The following is a 15,972-nucleotide window of genomic DNA, read 5'->3' as shown; positions in this document are numbered from 1 at the left end:
GATCTATATACCACACAATTACCCAATGCCAGTTGAAAAATCCTGTAACAATTAATTCCAGTTAACCAGCCACTGCATGCATGATTTTCTTTTGTCCGTTCTGGATTTCCTCCCTTCCAGTTTCACTGTATAAAACTATTTGAACCTGCACTGTATTGTCAGTGTACTTATATAAAGAAGTTCAATGCAGTTAAACTGCATTATATGAGTCTACACTGACCTAAACTTTACTTCTAGTTCGAGTATTATGAGACAATCCACTTTCTCCAGTAAAATACGTGCCTTCAGACCACCTGTTGATTTATGGTAACCTCAAGAATAACAAGTTATTAACTAAATGTCTTATCATGTCACCCTTAACTAAAGCTCTGCTTAAGTCTATCATTGCTGGAAAGGGACTAAGTATTCAGACATCGCACCAAGACCAGACAAGGATGGAGATTTCCAGTTCCCTCCCACCCATCCCAGAACAGGCAGAACTTTTTAAACTCTTGGATCTTGACATGTAGTTCCTCTTTAGCTACCCAGATTGTAATCTTCTGCAAATTACTAACGGACACTATGGACAGTTGTTTCTTAAAAGCTGTCTCCTGAAGTACATAAGGACTACTGTTTTTATTGGACCATACTACAATGTACATCTTTTCCTTATACTTCAACACAATTAGAGCAAAGCAAAAATAAATCTGCACTTCAACTCCAGCTAGAATAGAAAATATGAATCTCAGGAATTGCTTTACATAAATGTTAGGCATTTTAAACTGCTGAGTTACAAATTCTTACATTATAAAGCATATTCATGGAATTTTCAGGTTAAAAGACACTCAGAAGTGATTTACTAATGCCTCTTTGTTTCTAGTGTTAAATGGCACTGCCACCATTTTTGCCTCCCACTACTCCTGCTACTGTTTGGCACATTTGGTCTGGCTCCTCAGCAAAAGCCTGTCCGATATAAGCCATCTTGCCAGTAACAATGCTATCATCAGCACAACCTCTTGCCTCATAGGAGCGTGTCATCCCATCACTATGGGAAAGTAGTGCAAAGGTAGTTTATTGATACCAAGGACAGCCAAAAATACATCTAAATAGGCTCAAGAGTAAATTGCACCCGAACTCCCATTAGAAGCCAAAATGACTAAACTGAAGCTGGTATACTTGGTGGACAAATCATAAGATGAATGATTCCCTGGAAAAGACAATAAAGTTTTATAAAGTGGAAGGCAGTAGGAAAAAAGAGAAAGACCACATTACAGGTGGCTTGAATCAATCAAGCCAGTTATATGCCTGGACTTGAAAGAACTGAGTAAGGATGTTGATGACTCTCAGAGGTCTCTCATTCACAGAGGTACAACTGGTCAAAGCCAAATTCATGGCAAATGTTACTGCAGTCAAGACTACATTGCAAAGAAAGAAATACCAGAGAAAGATGCTTGTGCATGAAGATATCCCTATCCCTTCCAACTACATTATCCTGCCTCACCTGGAAAACCATTTCTAAAAACTGAGACACTAGAACAACACTGGATGGATGGAGTTTGGTTGCAGTGGAAATTGGCTGAAATCAGATGGAAGCAACTTATGGCAATGTATCGGGCCAATTCTTACTTTAGCCCTCATCAAGTACCATGCTGTTCTAGAGGACAAATTTTCACCCATAATGCCTTTTCAGAAGACACGCTGTTTAGATGTCTACTCAGACCATTAAAATCAGTATTGCATTCTACTATACCAACACACTGCAAATCACCCTTCTGTCCCATCTTATCTTCTTTTCTTGCCTCTTACACAAGAATGATTTATGACTCAAAGACAACTAATGGTTAAAGTATATAAGCAACTTTATACAGGAAAGTCTATTTTACTAGATAATACGAAACAGTACTAATGCATGAAAACCACAACAGTCCAAAACATTGCTTACTGGTTCAATCATATCACAGGAAATACCCAGTTGCACCATTTTCTGTCATGCAATTTCATTCATTTCTCAAAAAACGCTACATGTGCATGCTTAACACATACTGAAGACATTGTCCCCTATTATGCATTCAATATGACATAATGCCAATAAATGAAACAGCACAATACAGTCTACTTCAAGACATACAAAGGAGCTATGGAGTTAGGGGAGGAGAATGACATCAAATGATAAAAGAAAAAACTGACAATGACAATTTTAATTAATTCTCTCTAACAGCTGTAACATAGTTGTATTAATGGCCTTCTAAAACATAAAGTAAGCATTGTGAAGAGCGTTCATCATTTAGCTAAAGTGTGATTTGGAATTCAGAAGATGGTATTCATTTTCTCATCAAGACAGGTGCATTTATTTTAAAATTCAGACTGAAAGGTTAAAACTTAGTTTCCAAGTTCAACTGCTAAGAACTTCACCAAGAAGGACTACCTCTACTTAAAATTTTGTTTATAAATCTGATCTTTGACTGCTATTCCACTACAAATGTGAACCTTTCCTTCCAGAATTAGCCTATAGTGACAAGTACAATAAATAATATGAAGAGCTTTTATACACAAATCAAAGTACACTACAACCTCAATATCTACTCATAGGAACAAAAAAAACTGTAGATAATAGTAAACCCCACTGAAATGAAACATTTCTGCTAGAAGTTACCAAAGAGTCACACTAGAGGGCTTAGAAAATTCCTAGAGAGATATCCTCTCTAGGAATTCACCAGATTCTCCAGTGAGACTCTTTGGTAACTTTTGGTGGAAGCACACATAGAAACACCTGCAGGACTTAGAAAATTCATAAAGATTATATATTTCATTTGATGTGGGTAGGTGAAATGCAGATATAGGAATGGGTAACAAAGGAAGAGATGTATCTTTATATTTATCATCTATAGACCTGCACAACTAACAAGAAATATAATACTCTTTGAGCTCATACAGGATTCAACTTGTTTGAGAACAACAGTTCCAATCGTAGCAACCAAGATCATGCTAAACGAAAACTCCTAATTATTATTTTCAAATAGAGTAAACCCACTAAACCAGTGTGAATTTAGTAAGTCAGAACTTTAACTATAATTGATTTAATAGAGCTGCTTTATTTGGAACTAATAAGTGATTTCACAAATTAATTGTCATTGGCTGGGGCTTCTTGGGAGTTGAAAACCCACCAAATCTGGATAGCTACATCAAGAAAAAAAGTGGTCAGGAATATTCTCATAGATTCCTGAAAAAAATAAAGAAGTCTCTGTATTGATGAATAAAACTAATTTGAAAGAACTTCATGTTCTCAATCAAAATACAACCTGAACTTTACTGATACTGCATTCGAATGTGTCATTTAATTTAAGAGACCTTACAAAACAAAACAAAATCAAACAACCTCTGCAAATACCAATTCTTTTGTTTCACAGTAAATGGGTATTTTAACATTTGAGTTATGTAAAGCCAGAAGCCATAGCATATATTCATTTCCAATATGTGCAAACAAGGTTTTTGATCTGTCGAACAAACAATATATTCTAGTACTAGCAGTACTCCATATCAAGAAAAACAATTCCAAGCAGCATTTTTGGTTTGTGAAAGGCCAAAGTTTTATTCTAAATTGAGCAAATTTTAAATGAAGAAAGAAATTTTTAAAATGTTTTCTTGCTTTCTGCTACATTTGTAGAACTCAGTAGAGTTTAAAGCAGTTTAAAGTAAAACTATCAAACTTGCATCATAGCATATCACTTAAAAGAGTTGGAAGAGACGACAAGGATCATCCAGTCCAACTCCCTGTCATACACTCTATTTAATACATTTCCATATCTTTTCATATCAAATAGTGGTAAGATCTCCACTTTGTGCAGACAGCTGATACATTTCACTAATATTTCATACTTAAATCCTTATAATTTTTGTCACTATTGTACTTAATTAATTAGAAATGTCAGCAGTTAACTGTCACTGTTCAATAATACTCTGTACACAAACTCTACAGGATGGCCTTCTCCCATCCCTTAGGACACTTAGGTCCTCTGGAGGACAGTTACTCCAACCAGCTAGAACTCAACTGGCAACCATCACGCCAGGAACCTTTTCATTGGCAGCCTCAGGTATGTAGAAGGACCTGCCAGAAGAGATATGACAGCAAAACAAGCTGTCAGAATTTAAAACAGATTTAAAGACCTATATCTTGCAGCAGGCTGACCCAGTCAACTCTGAATTATGAGTTTTGAATTTACATTCCATTACTGCTATATGTTGATTTTGAATCCTGTGTTTGGGGTATATTTCTCTCTCTCTCTCTCTTCCTATAAAATTTGTATTAAACAGAATTTTCCATTACTATATAAACAAAAAATTCAGGGAAAGGGAAAGTGGAAGTGAGGAAAAGGAACTAGGAAAAAAGAAAAGAAAAGATGTATGTTTTCATAATTATGTGTTTTTATGTATTTTACTGTATGCATTTTATGTTCATATATTTTGACTCTGTTGTACCCCGCCTTGAGCAGTCAGGAAGGAGGGTAGCAAAGTATTACTATCATCACTACCATCACCATCACCATCTATTTATCATTCTCTGTGTCAATTTGGACTACCCAACCGAATTTTGATTTTAAAAAACAACAAAAAGCCTAATACACTGCCCTGCCTACAGTTCTCTAAAGATACACAAACACAAACAATCAGTTAAGAATCCTGGTTCAAGAACCCCATTTTTCTATGACAAATAAAATAACATATAAAATAAGACATCCCTGCACCCCTGCCCCCAATGTCCAGTACAGTAGATATGTTTCTGGCCAGATTGCAGTTTCGCAAAACTGCGAGATATAACCAAACGCCATTAAATTACCCAACTTCTGGTCCCAGCTCGCCATAAAGTCACCCTGGAGGTATCCTCTTTAGGAATGTATTATATTCTCCAGGACAATTCTATGATAACTTCTGGGGGAAGCACACTATATAATTGCATGGGGATTTTCTCCAAGCAAAGGTAAATGAAACCATGATTGTCACAGTTTTGGGGGATTTATTATACATTATTCTCTCTTTCAAACCAGCAAGTTAATTTTGAGCAGTCTATCCAAACTTTACATGTAGCCCAACGTAATACACAGTATTCTCAGTTTATAGCAATGTGTGATGTTTACCTCTGGAAAACCCCTTTTCAGAAATTATTAATATTAACTTCAGGGACAGGCCTGCTTTTCTACAGACTTGTTGGAACCAAACACACAACTCAGCATAGGATCCAGGTGATTCTTCCAAACTTCTCCTCAAATGCTTTTCTCCATATAGGGATGACTTCTTATCTCAGAACACCGCCAGGAGAAATATGTTCAAAGAACATGGCAGAGGGAAACCCCTTGACAAGGACAAGCATTCAATCCCTCTTCCCACCTACTCCTTTTCCACTAAAGAAAGCCCTCTCCCTGCATTTTAGAATCTGCATTTTAACATTCATTTATCACTATAATTTGTTAGCTCCAAAAGACTGTTTCATTAGCAATGTATCCAAGAATAATTCATTTTGTGCTTAACTTCAACTCACCTTGCATTAAAATCAGACTTAAGAAGCATCCTCACAGCAATAAAAAGTGGACAAAAAGTATTTTCCTCAATTTGTTCAATAATGGCAAGCTAAAGGGGAAAAGCAGATGAAAGGCATTAGACAGGGTTGTTCATAAAGATGTCAGCAGGTTTCTTCCAAGGAAATGTTATTCCCATTGCTAGTGAAAACAAAGGACTCAAATAAAGAGATCAACATGTTTGAACTGTTTCAGCTGTATTGCTGCAGCTGGATGAAGTCCACCTCATATCTTTTACTCCTATCTTAAACCCATAAAGGAGGAAAAAATTATATACAGTCGGCCCTTCATATTTTCTACGATTAGTGGAAAGACTGTAAATAGAAAGCATGCTGGTTTTTCAAGCTGAGAGTACACCTCTCTAGGAATTTTTATGTGCTCCAGCATGACTCTATGATCACTTTCCAGTGGAGGTAAAACACACTGGAGGACCTAAAGAGAATATTTTAATCTACAAAAATCAAATCTGTAAATGTGGAGGGCAAACTGTTCTCTAACTATTTGCCTGTTCAGAAGTAGTTGCTTATTTCCAGAACTTGAAGTAAACTTCATCATTTGCCTGAAGGAAGCATCTCTGTAGTAGCGTTCCACTACACTTCCCACCAAGAGCACTGTAAGAACAACACCGAGAAACACAACTTATTGGTTGTGGCATGGCTGCTGAGCATTTGATATGGAACATCCCTTACTCTTTAAGAGTAATATCAGAATATTAAAGAGAGAAACTGAGTCTATACTCTTAACACAGAGATATTTTAAGGTTTCTCCACATCAAATGTTCCCTGCCTGTTATCAAAGAGAAAGATGTGTCTCAAACTTGCTAATTCATAAAATGCAAGAAGACTGTGACACTGCTGAACATTTGCTTGAAGTGTTATAGTTTAAACTACATAACATTCCGTTCTGCATATGTGCAGATCATTTTGTATTCTGGTGACTTAAAGGACATTTTAATAGCATGCAATTCAAAGTTCTACATTTGGAAAGTGTTCATTCCATGGTATTTTTTGTTATTTAGTTAAAACAATACAAATGACAGAAACTACCTTTGCTCTTGCAAATTCTTGCACCCACATCTGTACAAGGGTTCTTCCAACTGAACTAAGACATCAATGAATCACAAATATACAGAAATCTAAAAGAGGGAGTAGGCAAATTTATCCTCTCCAGAACACAAGGGAGGTCTGCACCACCATCACCACCGAATCCTTTATGAGATTTCTGTCACTGACAAACCTGCTGTTTTTGCTTGTTTCTACCACCACAATCTTATAAATGAATCATTGCACTCCTAGTGGCCTACAGAAAAAAGATAATACTCAATGCGTGTAGCACATAGACCACATATTATTTGCCTCCGCTCTAGAGACATGGGCTTCTTAACCTTTTCCATTCAGGATCCCCTTTGGCACGAGAAATTTTTACATGACCCCAGGTATATAGGTTTATAAAAATTAACCCTTTACTGAAAACAAATCAGCATTTGCAAGGCACAACACAAATTCACATATAGAAAACGTAGAAATGCCCAGATTACAGCCAAATAATAATAATAATAATTATTATTATTATTATTAATAATAATATTTTAAATTATTTTAAAATTTCCATAAATTCAGTATTATTGGGTTTAGAGTTCATTATGCAACTGAATTATGTTACAAATTGGTAATATTTAAAACTGTATCAATGGTTCTAAAGACTGACTGAAATCACATATTAAATGTAACAACTTGAATATAAGTGGTCAAAACAGGAATGAGCAAGCTTCAGCCCTCCAGGTGTTTGGACAACTTCCACAATTCCTAACAGCCAGTAAAATGAAAATCTGAAAAAAAGCATATTTACTACAGCAGTATCATGCTCTGATATAAAGATATACTGAAACAGTTCTAACTGATCAAAAACAAACCAAAAGGTTAAATAGTATACTGTTTTCATTAAGCTTTGCCATATTCTGTCAAATTCCTTTACTTCCTTTCACTGACATGTTTGCCTACTGTTTCAGGGAACTTGATTGCAGCGGAACTTCTTTGTATCTTCATTTTTTAAAAAGATGAACCCATATTGAAACAGAAGCAAATGTTTGGCTTCTAACTTTAGGGACAAAATTGCTAAATCTACTGAAGTTACTTTGTACTAAAACAAGCACATAGACAGCACCAACTGCTGATATATTTGAATACCACTGTATATAGGATTTGCCAAGACAAATGAGAAAGCACATAAATGCTTTATTATTCTTTATACATTTAACACCCAATTTACACTGTAATTGAAATCAATTAGAGGTGAACAAGTATCTTCTATTTTCTTGCCTGTGTCTTTGTTGTTAACAACTGCTATGAAGTAAAGTTCGACATATGGCAATCCAGATCTCCCTATCATCAACATCCCTGCTGAGATCTTGCAGACTGAGAGCCATAGCTTCCTTTATTAAGGCTATCCATCCATGATGCGATCTTCCTCTTTTCCTCATGTGTCTACTCTATTAAGCACTAACTTAAGTACCCAGTGATTCCCAGGTTATGTCTTTTGTAATGCTATTTTTAAGAAATAGTCATTATTTCTTTTTTATGAATGCACTGATTAGAAAACACATAAGAATGTGGGTGAACTACAACTCCCAACATTGTGGGTCAATTTCCCTCAAACCCCGCTGATTCTGTTAGGTATGTATGCCAAGTCTGATCCAGATCCATTGTCAGTTAGGTCACAGTGATCTCTAAATGTGGATGAACTATAACTCCCAGGATCCATGGTCAATTTCCTGCAAACCCTACCAGTAATCAAATTGGCCATGTTAAATATGCACGACAAGTTTGATCTGGATCGATGATCAATTGGATTCACAGTGCTCTGGATTTGAGTGCACTATAACTCTCAGTATCAATTCCCTCTAACCCATCCCCCCCCCCCCCAATTCTTAACGTTGGTCATGTTTGGTATATGTGCCAATTTTGGTCGAGATCTGTTGTTAACGGGAGTCACAGGGCTCTCTGAATGTAGGATGAACTATAACTCCTCAAATCCAGGGTCAAACCTCCTTCCCCTAAACCTTTCCAGTATTTTCTGTTGGTTATGTGAAGTCTGTGTGCCAGGTTTGGTCCAGATTCATCACAGTGTTCTCTGGAAGTGGGAACCTTCAGCCACAAACATAGGTACAAACCCACACATATACATAAATACATATTTTCACCTTTAAAAAGATAATTATCTTTTCTAGTGAGTCATGCATTTCAAGATATGTCCAACGTTCTACATTTCAGTTTAGTTATTTTGGCTTCTTAGGAGAGTTCAGACTTCATTTGCTCTAATTTGTCTTTTTTGCAGACTATGCTCCCCACAGAACTCTTCTCTGGCACTACACTTCAAATGAGTCTGCTTTTTTACTATCAGCTTATTTCATGGTCCAGTGTTCACAACAATGCATAAAAATTTAGAAATACAACGGTATAGATAACCCTAACTGTAGTATTCAATTATTTATCTTTACATTTCAGCATGTCCTGTTTCTTCACAGTTGCCATTGCAAGCCCTTAAACGTCTTCTAATTTCTTTACAGCAACCTCCATTCTGATTAATGGCTCAACCAAAGTATGAGAAACCTTGAACTACAGTTATGCCTCACATTTGAGCTCTGATTCATAGATTTGATAGAAATGGTCCCTTGAAGCATCTCTATGCTCTCTACTGTGACTCTATGATTACCTCCCTCTGGTCATACTGGAACTCCTAGAGATTTCTAGACAGAACACATCTTCAGAAATCTCTGAAGCTGACCATAGAGTCGTGCTGGAAGACCTAGAAATTCTTAGAGAGGTGTTCTGTCAGGTAAAAAAAAAAGCAACTTTATGAACATTTTTTCATTTTCGCAGGAGTCCTGTGTCACTAACCCTACAGAAGGGTTAGTGACACAGAGGGCTGACTATTTCATTTTCCTCAGTCTACTTCAAAGATATGTAAATTATCTATATTTTTTTCCTGTTTAACAATCTTTGCATTTTTTCTTCCTTGACTTCCTTCAGTAATTGTTCCAAGTCTTTGCTTTTTTTCTGTTAGCAGTGTATGATGTAATCTGCACATCTTAAATTGTTGGTGTTTTTTCCTCCAATTGTTTGTCACACATCCTTTCTCCAAATCTAAACCTTTTTTTATTATACGTTCAGCATACATGTTAAACATATAAGGTGATAAAATGCCTTCTTGCCTGACTGTTTGCCAGCTGAAATGCATTCCACTTCTCCTTATTCTGTTCTGACAGCAGCCTCTTCTTCTTAGTACAGATTATGCACCAGGACAATCAAATGTTATGGAACACCAATTTCTTTAAGAGAGATCCATAGTTGTTGTTGTTTATAGCTGATAATCAAAGATTTTGTTATAATCTACAAATGCAGGTTGGTTTTCTTTTGAAATTCTTTGGTTCAATCTATGCTTGCAATATGATCCCTAGTGCCTCTTTCTTTCCTAAATGTAAGTTGGACATCTGGCAGTTCTCATTCAATCTTTAGTAAATGTCTTTGTCCTAGAATTGTCAGCATCACTTTCTTAGCATGGGAAAATAATGCAATGGTCTTGTGGCTACTGCACTCTCAGGTGTTGCATTTCTAGCAGAGTAGAATGGCACTTCTCCATCTTCTCCTTCCAATTATGTAGTTATTTCTATATTGTCCATCAGCTGGTGTCCATGTATACAGTCACTTCTTGGGTTGCTTAAAGAATATGCTCGCAATGAATCAACTACTGACTTTGTAAAATTTAGTCAATCTTTCTTTCTTCATTTCTTGATTCTAGGCCAATTTTCTTAAAATCTTTGATTCTGCTCTGTTTATAATTTTTGCATTCCAATAATCTAGGATTAAGAAGTACTGTTTTGGTGTGTGGTCAATTTCCTCCTGGACTCCAACATAGATTCTTTCAATTTCTTTTTCCTCTGCAGTTGAAACCATAAGCTTGAATTAAAGTTATATTGATATGTATTTTCCTAAAGTCTTACTGACAAGATTCAGTAATGCTTTGCATTATATAATTTGAATGCTTTTGGTACATTTCCCCTCACTATAAATGCTACCCCATTTTTTCTTAGATTTTCATTTTCTGAATAAAAAAACTGCAATTATCTGACTCAAAATGTACCATTACTGTTCACTTTAGTTCACTTCACTCAACTATTGCAATATTTTTGTTCCATTTTTTTGTTTTGCCAATTCTAACTTCCTCTGATTAATGCTTTTCAGAGTCTATGTTTTTATATGTGTTGATTAACTCTGGACTTTCCTTTTGCCACTGAGCATGAACAGCTGACCATCCTTTTGGTTTGACTCCATCTGCATTATTAGCAAGATTGTATCTTCAAATCACCTTGGATTCAAAGGTCAGAGGCCTAGCCCTTACAGTCGTATTTAAAATGCACTCCTTGAAGTGAATATAGATAATTTGGTCAAGCATATTTAATAATATTTAATAATTTAATAAAGGTTCAATTTGTTAAACCTTTGCCATAACTCTTATCTAATGAGATGGGAAAATATGAATTGTAGCAACTTTAAACATGAATAATGACAACAAATTAGTACTGCAGCATCTTCCATGCTGATATTTTTATTAGTTGACATTTCATATTTGCACTTTCTGAACCCTTTTATGGAGAGAGCAATAAATTGCTGGGCCAAGTGGATCCTGCTAATTCACTGGATTGCTTTGGAATGGTTACTGCCCATGGCTGGCACTATTCTACAGCAATACCAAAATTAATGGATTTTGCTTTCATGTTGGTTTCAATATGTACAATTTGTTACTCATAGAAGTTATTTTCCTTTCAGGAGTAGAGCTAATTCCAATCCTAAGACAATATGCCTCACAATACAGCTGTGCCAACCTACTCCCAGAAACAGAAGAGTAAGTTTTGATATTAGAAAGCTGACACTCTGACTGATGAAAAAGGAAACCAAACTCTCACAGGCACAGAGAAACTCCCAAACTTGGAGAGCTTCAGTTCATAAACCTTGCAATTGCATCTAATGGTTGCCAAGACTGAGGTTCACTGTACATCTTGATCTTCACAGCCAGAGATACCAGGCACAAGAGTGAAACCATATTCTAGTTATTTTCCCAGTCTAGTTATCCCCCCACTACATCAATTCCTGTGGTATACCAGTCTACAGTCTTTTGTGAAGCATTTTGGTGCTTCAAATGCAAAGAAGGACAGGTATGCTCAGCTTATTTAATCACATATGGGTATCAATTTTTTTGTTTAAATGGCAGGTTATATATCTAAATAATTAAGAACAATTCAGCCACATTTTCATATGTCTATCGATATTTGTCTGTCTATCTGCCCACCTATCTTTTATTCTACCTTTTATCCAGAGTAGGATCCAAAGTAGTTGCCAAAAACAATTTATAGTACTATATTTATTTGATTCTAAGTACACTCCCCCCCAATATAAACATATATAAAAATGGCATGCGTCTTAGAATTGCAGCCGTTTTTTAATATATTTAAATAAAGCTTTTATTCTGTTGGTAGTACTGAAATTAGTGTGAGACTTACAATCGATAGCATCTTAGAATGGATGAAATATCATATTTCACTCTCCCTCACTAAAAGCACCAAAGGATATTGTAATCTTTGGATAAATATCACTAGTTCAAATTAGTTGGATTAGCCATTACTAATAACTAACAGCAGTTAACTGCAAGGTATAAGAAGCAACGTAAACTTGCTATATTATCAGAGTTTTGAAAGTACTTTTCAAAAGTAACTCAATTCCAAGCATCTCTCTTTGACAATGTGTGTTCTTCTTTCATTGTTCATTGCCTTTTAATACTTTTAAGATCTTAAAAAGAACATGATCTGAAAACAACTGAACCTCTCAAAATGCCCTCCAATTCCAGCCAACTAACAAGGAATAAAAACACATTAATAATATTTATTATACTGGATCTAGCAACATTGTGTAAGTACTGTATATGTCTTCAAGTCAGCTGCTGATTTATGGAGACCCCATGTATTTCATAGGGCTTCCTTAGACAAGGAATATTCAGTGATGGCTTTGCCAGTTCTTTCCTCTGAAGTACAGCCCACAACACCTGCTATTCATTGACAGTCTCTTATCCAAATACTAACCAGGGTCAATGTTGCTCAGTTTCCAAGTTCAGACAGGATCTGATGCCTTCAGTGTACAAAATCAAGCATTATCATTACATCATTTTGAAAAAAGAAAATCATTTCTATCTCATTATCCCCTCACCTCCAAAACACATTACAGGTACACTTGTTACTTGTAGCATGTTCCCTCCACTCTACCAAGTATGTATCAAAGAAACAGTTACATCCAAAGAATGAGTTATTCATCAGCCATGGCTAAAAGTTTATGTGAGTTTAATAGTGAGTTCACCATTTCTACTTTCATTCACATTTTTTCTGACATACTTCATAATTTTATTAAAAATGAATCAGCTACCACTGTTGATAAACTAGACCATCCTACTAGCTCATACTTTCGCTTCTTCACCATTCCAAAAGGATCTGTAACAAACTAACACACCCTGCCTTCCTTCACATCTCCTCTCATTCTTCTGTTTCAATTCCTTTTAAAAGTGTCAATTTTCACTTGGATTTCTTCACACTAACTACCTATCTTTGGTGGCTTGGCTCTCTGGCTTCACTAGATTGTGATACAATTCTAAAATGACAGGCCAGTTCTCATTCGATGTTTCTGATCTTTTGAATTTCTACTTAAAACTCTGGTAGTTCTATTCTTACCAGTTCTTACAAAAATACTTTTAAATACTAGCGCATTCATCACATTATGTTCAGTGGGACATATTCCAAGACAAGAGCACACAGGATTGCAATACTAAATAAAGTTTAGACTGATAGTTCTAATTCTGAATTAAAATTAATTACTAGAAGCAAATATATAGATCCACACAAGTGTTCATTTTTCTTTCTTTCAATAATTTAAACTTCATTCTACGTATTTATCCATATCAGCAAGCAAACAATATTTTCTAACATCTTAGTGTAAGATTTTGCTAAATTTGCACAGCTGTTAAAGCTATTACATCAATTTTATCAGAGTTTTTTTTTCAGATCACAAGATATCTCTCTCTCTCTGCAAATATAAATATCCATCACATGTTGAACAAGAATCTTTGCTAGGCTAAAGTGGCGTTGTAAAAGGGGGGAACTCAGATTCTCAAGTAATTTTATGTAGACTCTCTTTCACCAACAGTTTTTGAAGACAGAAATATTTAAATACCAATATTTTTATAAAGATTTCATTTTCTTAACTGTCATTTAAGATACTTCTCTTAAAACACCATGATTAAGGTTATTGAAAGGGGTAGTGAGAAAGGGCAAACATTGCCAATGAGTATATCTAAGGGCTGTATTTTACAGAAACACTATTTATTATGAGGGAGATAAACACAGCCTACCCAAATCTCAACATGGCTCTCAAAAGTCATGGTGCACTAAAGCAAGATGAAGGCATCATACAATAAATACAAGCTTATGCTCAATCTGTGTACAGTAGAGTCTCACTTATCCAACCTTTGCTCATCCGATGTTTTGTGTTATCCAATGCAGTCTGCCTCTTGCCTCGATCCACAGCTATTTCAATACATTGTGATGTTTTGGTGCTAAATTTGAAAATACAGTAATTACTACATAATGTTACCATGTATTGAACTGCCTTTTCTGTCGATTTGTTGGAAAACATGATGTTTTGGTGCTTAATTTGTAATTAATTCCTTAATCCCTCCTTATTATCCAACATTTTTGCTTATCCAATGTTCTGCCGGCCCATTTATGTTGCATAAGCGAGACTCTACTGTATTCCTTCTTTGAAGCCGCATTCCCTGTAGCTTAGTTTCCCCAATATTTCTATCAGCGTAACATTCACTTCAAAATAAACTAAAAGCACATTATATTATTATGTAATAATTACCTTGATGAATTCTTGCTATAAGATTTCAAGTTGCTTCTGATCTATGGCAACCCTAAGGTAAACTTATCACAATCATTGTTCTTGGCAAGACTTGTTCAGAAGAGTTATACTGAATTAGTACAAGTAAAGAATTTTGAAATATTCCAAAATATGAAATGGTCAACATGGATGGCTGAGATAATAACTCCTTTCTTTCTGATGGGTCAATACACCTACACTTTGTAACAAAGTTTGTTAAAATTATTGTTTATAAAATTACTTTCAGGATATGTGCATAAGGAGGACATAAGACAGAACAGAATTTTGTGTTTATATGTGGATCCCATTTCCAAGATATCTCATGATGAAGATATATGCAAGTATAGGTATTCCAAAATCTCAAACAATTCTGGTGCTATGCATTTCAGTTAAGGTATATTCAACCTGCATTATTTGCCCGATGTTTATAGAAGTGGAATTGCTGGTGTAGGTTCACCTCTTGATTGCGATATAAGCCCAAAGCACTGACTCATGAACAGGTTCTATGCTGTTATGTATCTAGCAGGAGTGACTATAATATCCAACCATACCTAATGCAGTGATCAGACAGAATTAACCTCCCTATATGGGGGCCAAATGGAAGGTAATACAAGCAGATAACGTCTTTTTAAAACCTTGCAGAAATACACGTTCCATGTGTAACTTATATCCCTGGTTGCAGTTTGGACACTACCCCAATAAGGAGCCCCCGGTGGCGCAGTGGGTTAAACCCCTGTGCCGGCAGGCCGACAGGTCGCAGGTTCAAATCCGGGGAGAGGCGGATGAGCTCCCTCTATCAGCTCCAGCTCCTCATGCGGGGACATGAGAGAATCCACCCACAAGGATGATAAAAACATCAAATCATCTGGGCGTCCCCTGGGCAACGTCCTTGCAGACGGTTAATTCTCTCACACCACAAGCAACTTGCAGTTTCTCAAGTCGCTTCTGACATGACAAAAAAAACCCTACCCCAATGACTTTAGGAAATAGACTACTATTGTTATTTTTTATTTTTGACTTCCTTAACAGATAGTTAGCCAACTATAGTGGTTTCAGAAACAGCTGAGAACAGAAAACAACACCTATTCTCATGTCATCAATGCAGTTTATGTAAATGACATGCACATTTTCAACATAGTATAAAATAAAGACATTGCTCAAATTGGTATTAAAATGCAGCAAATATTACTGTAGAAAAGGCAAGTACATTTGAGCAATCTTGGAGCAACATACAGTGGTATCTTGCAATACATCAGCTACAGTGGCTCAATTTATGTTGGATCTATAACCATGGCTTGGTGCCTAGGAGTGTCCTTCAAAACTCACATTCACTCCTTCTGATTTAATTGCATATTGTGAATAAGACCATAGTGGTAAACTGGCTTGAGCTCACCTCCAAATCACAACCGCAAAGCTGCAAACAAAGGAATGTGAAGTCTACCATG

The 15,972-nt window shown here is 35.9% G+C and overlaps 1 protein-coding gene across 2 annotated transcripts in view; it reads right to left on the bottom strand.

Annotated features, from left to right (window-relative positions):
* TLK1 (tousled like kinase 1) overlaps positions 1–15,972 on the bottom strand; it is a 71,235-nt gene that overhangs the window by 34,220 nt on the left and 21,043 nt on the right. Inside the window, exon 1 of one of the 2 annotated variants that reach the window (XM_060778920.2) lies at positions 5,513–5,601. The exons of the other annotated variant lie outside the window; for it this stretch is intronic. Within the exon in view, the coding sequence (XP_060634903.1) occupies positions 5,513–5,519 (7 nt within the window). The 5' untranslated portion in view covers positions 5,520–5,601. Of the gene's footprint in view, positions 1–5,512; positions 5,602–15,972 lie in introns of those variants that run through there. 2 annotated transcript variants of the gene reach the window in all.

This window comes from Anolis sagrei, chromosome 1 (genome assembly GCF_037176765.1).
Source record: "Anolis sagrei isolate rAnoSag1 chromosome 1, rAnoSag1.mat, whole genome shotgun sequence".
NCBI classification, from domain to species: Eukaryota; Metazoa; Chordata; class Lepidosauria; order Squamata; family Dactyloidae; genus Anolis; species Anolis sagrei.
The sequence above is the reverse complement of the archived record's forward strand: the minus strand, read 5'-3'. Positions and strand labels throughout refer to the sequence as shown.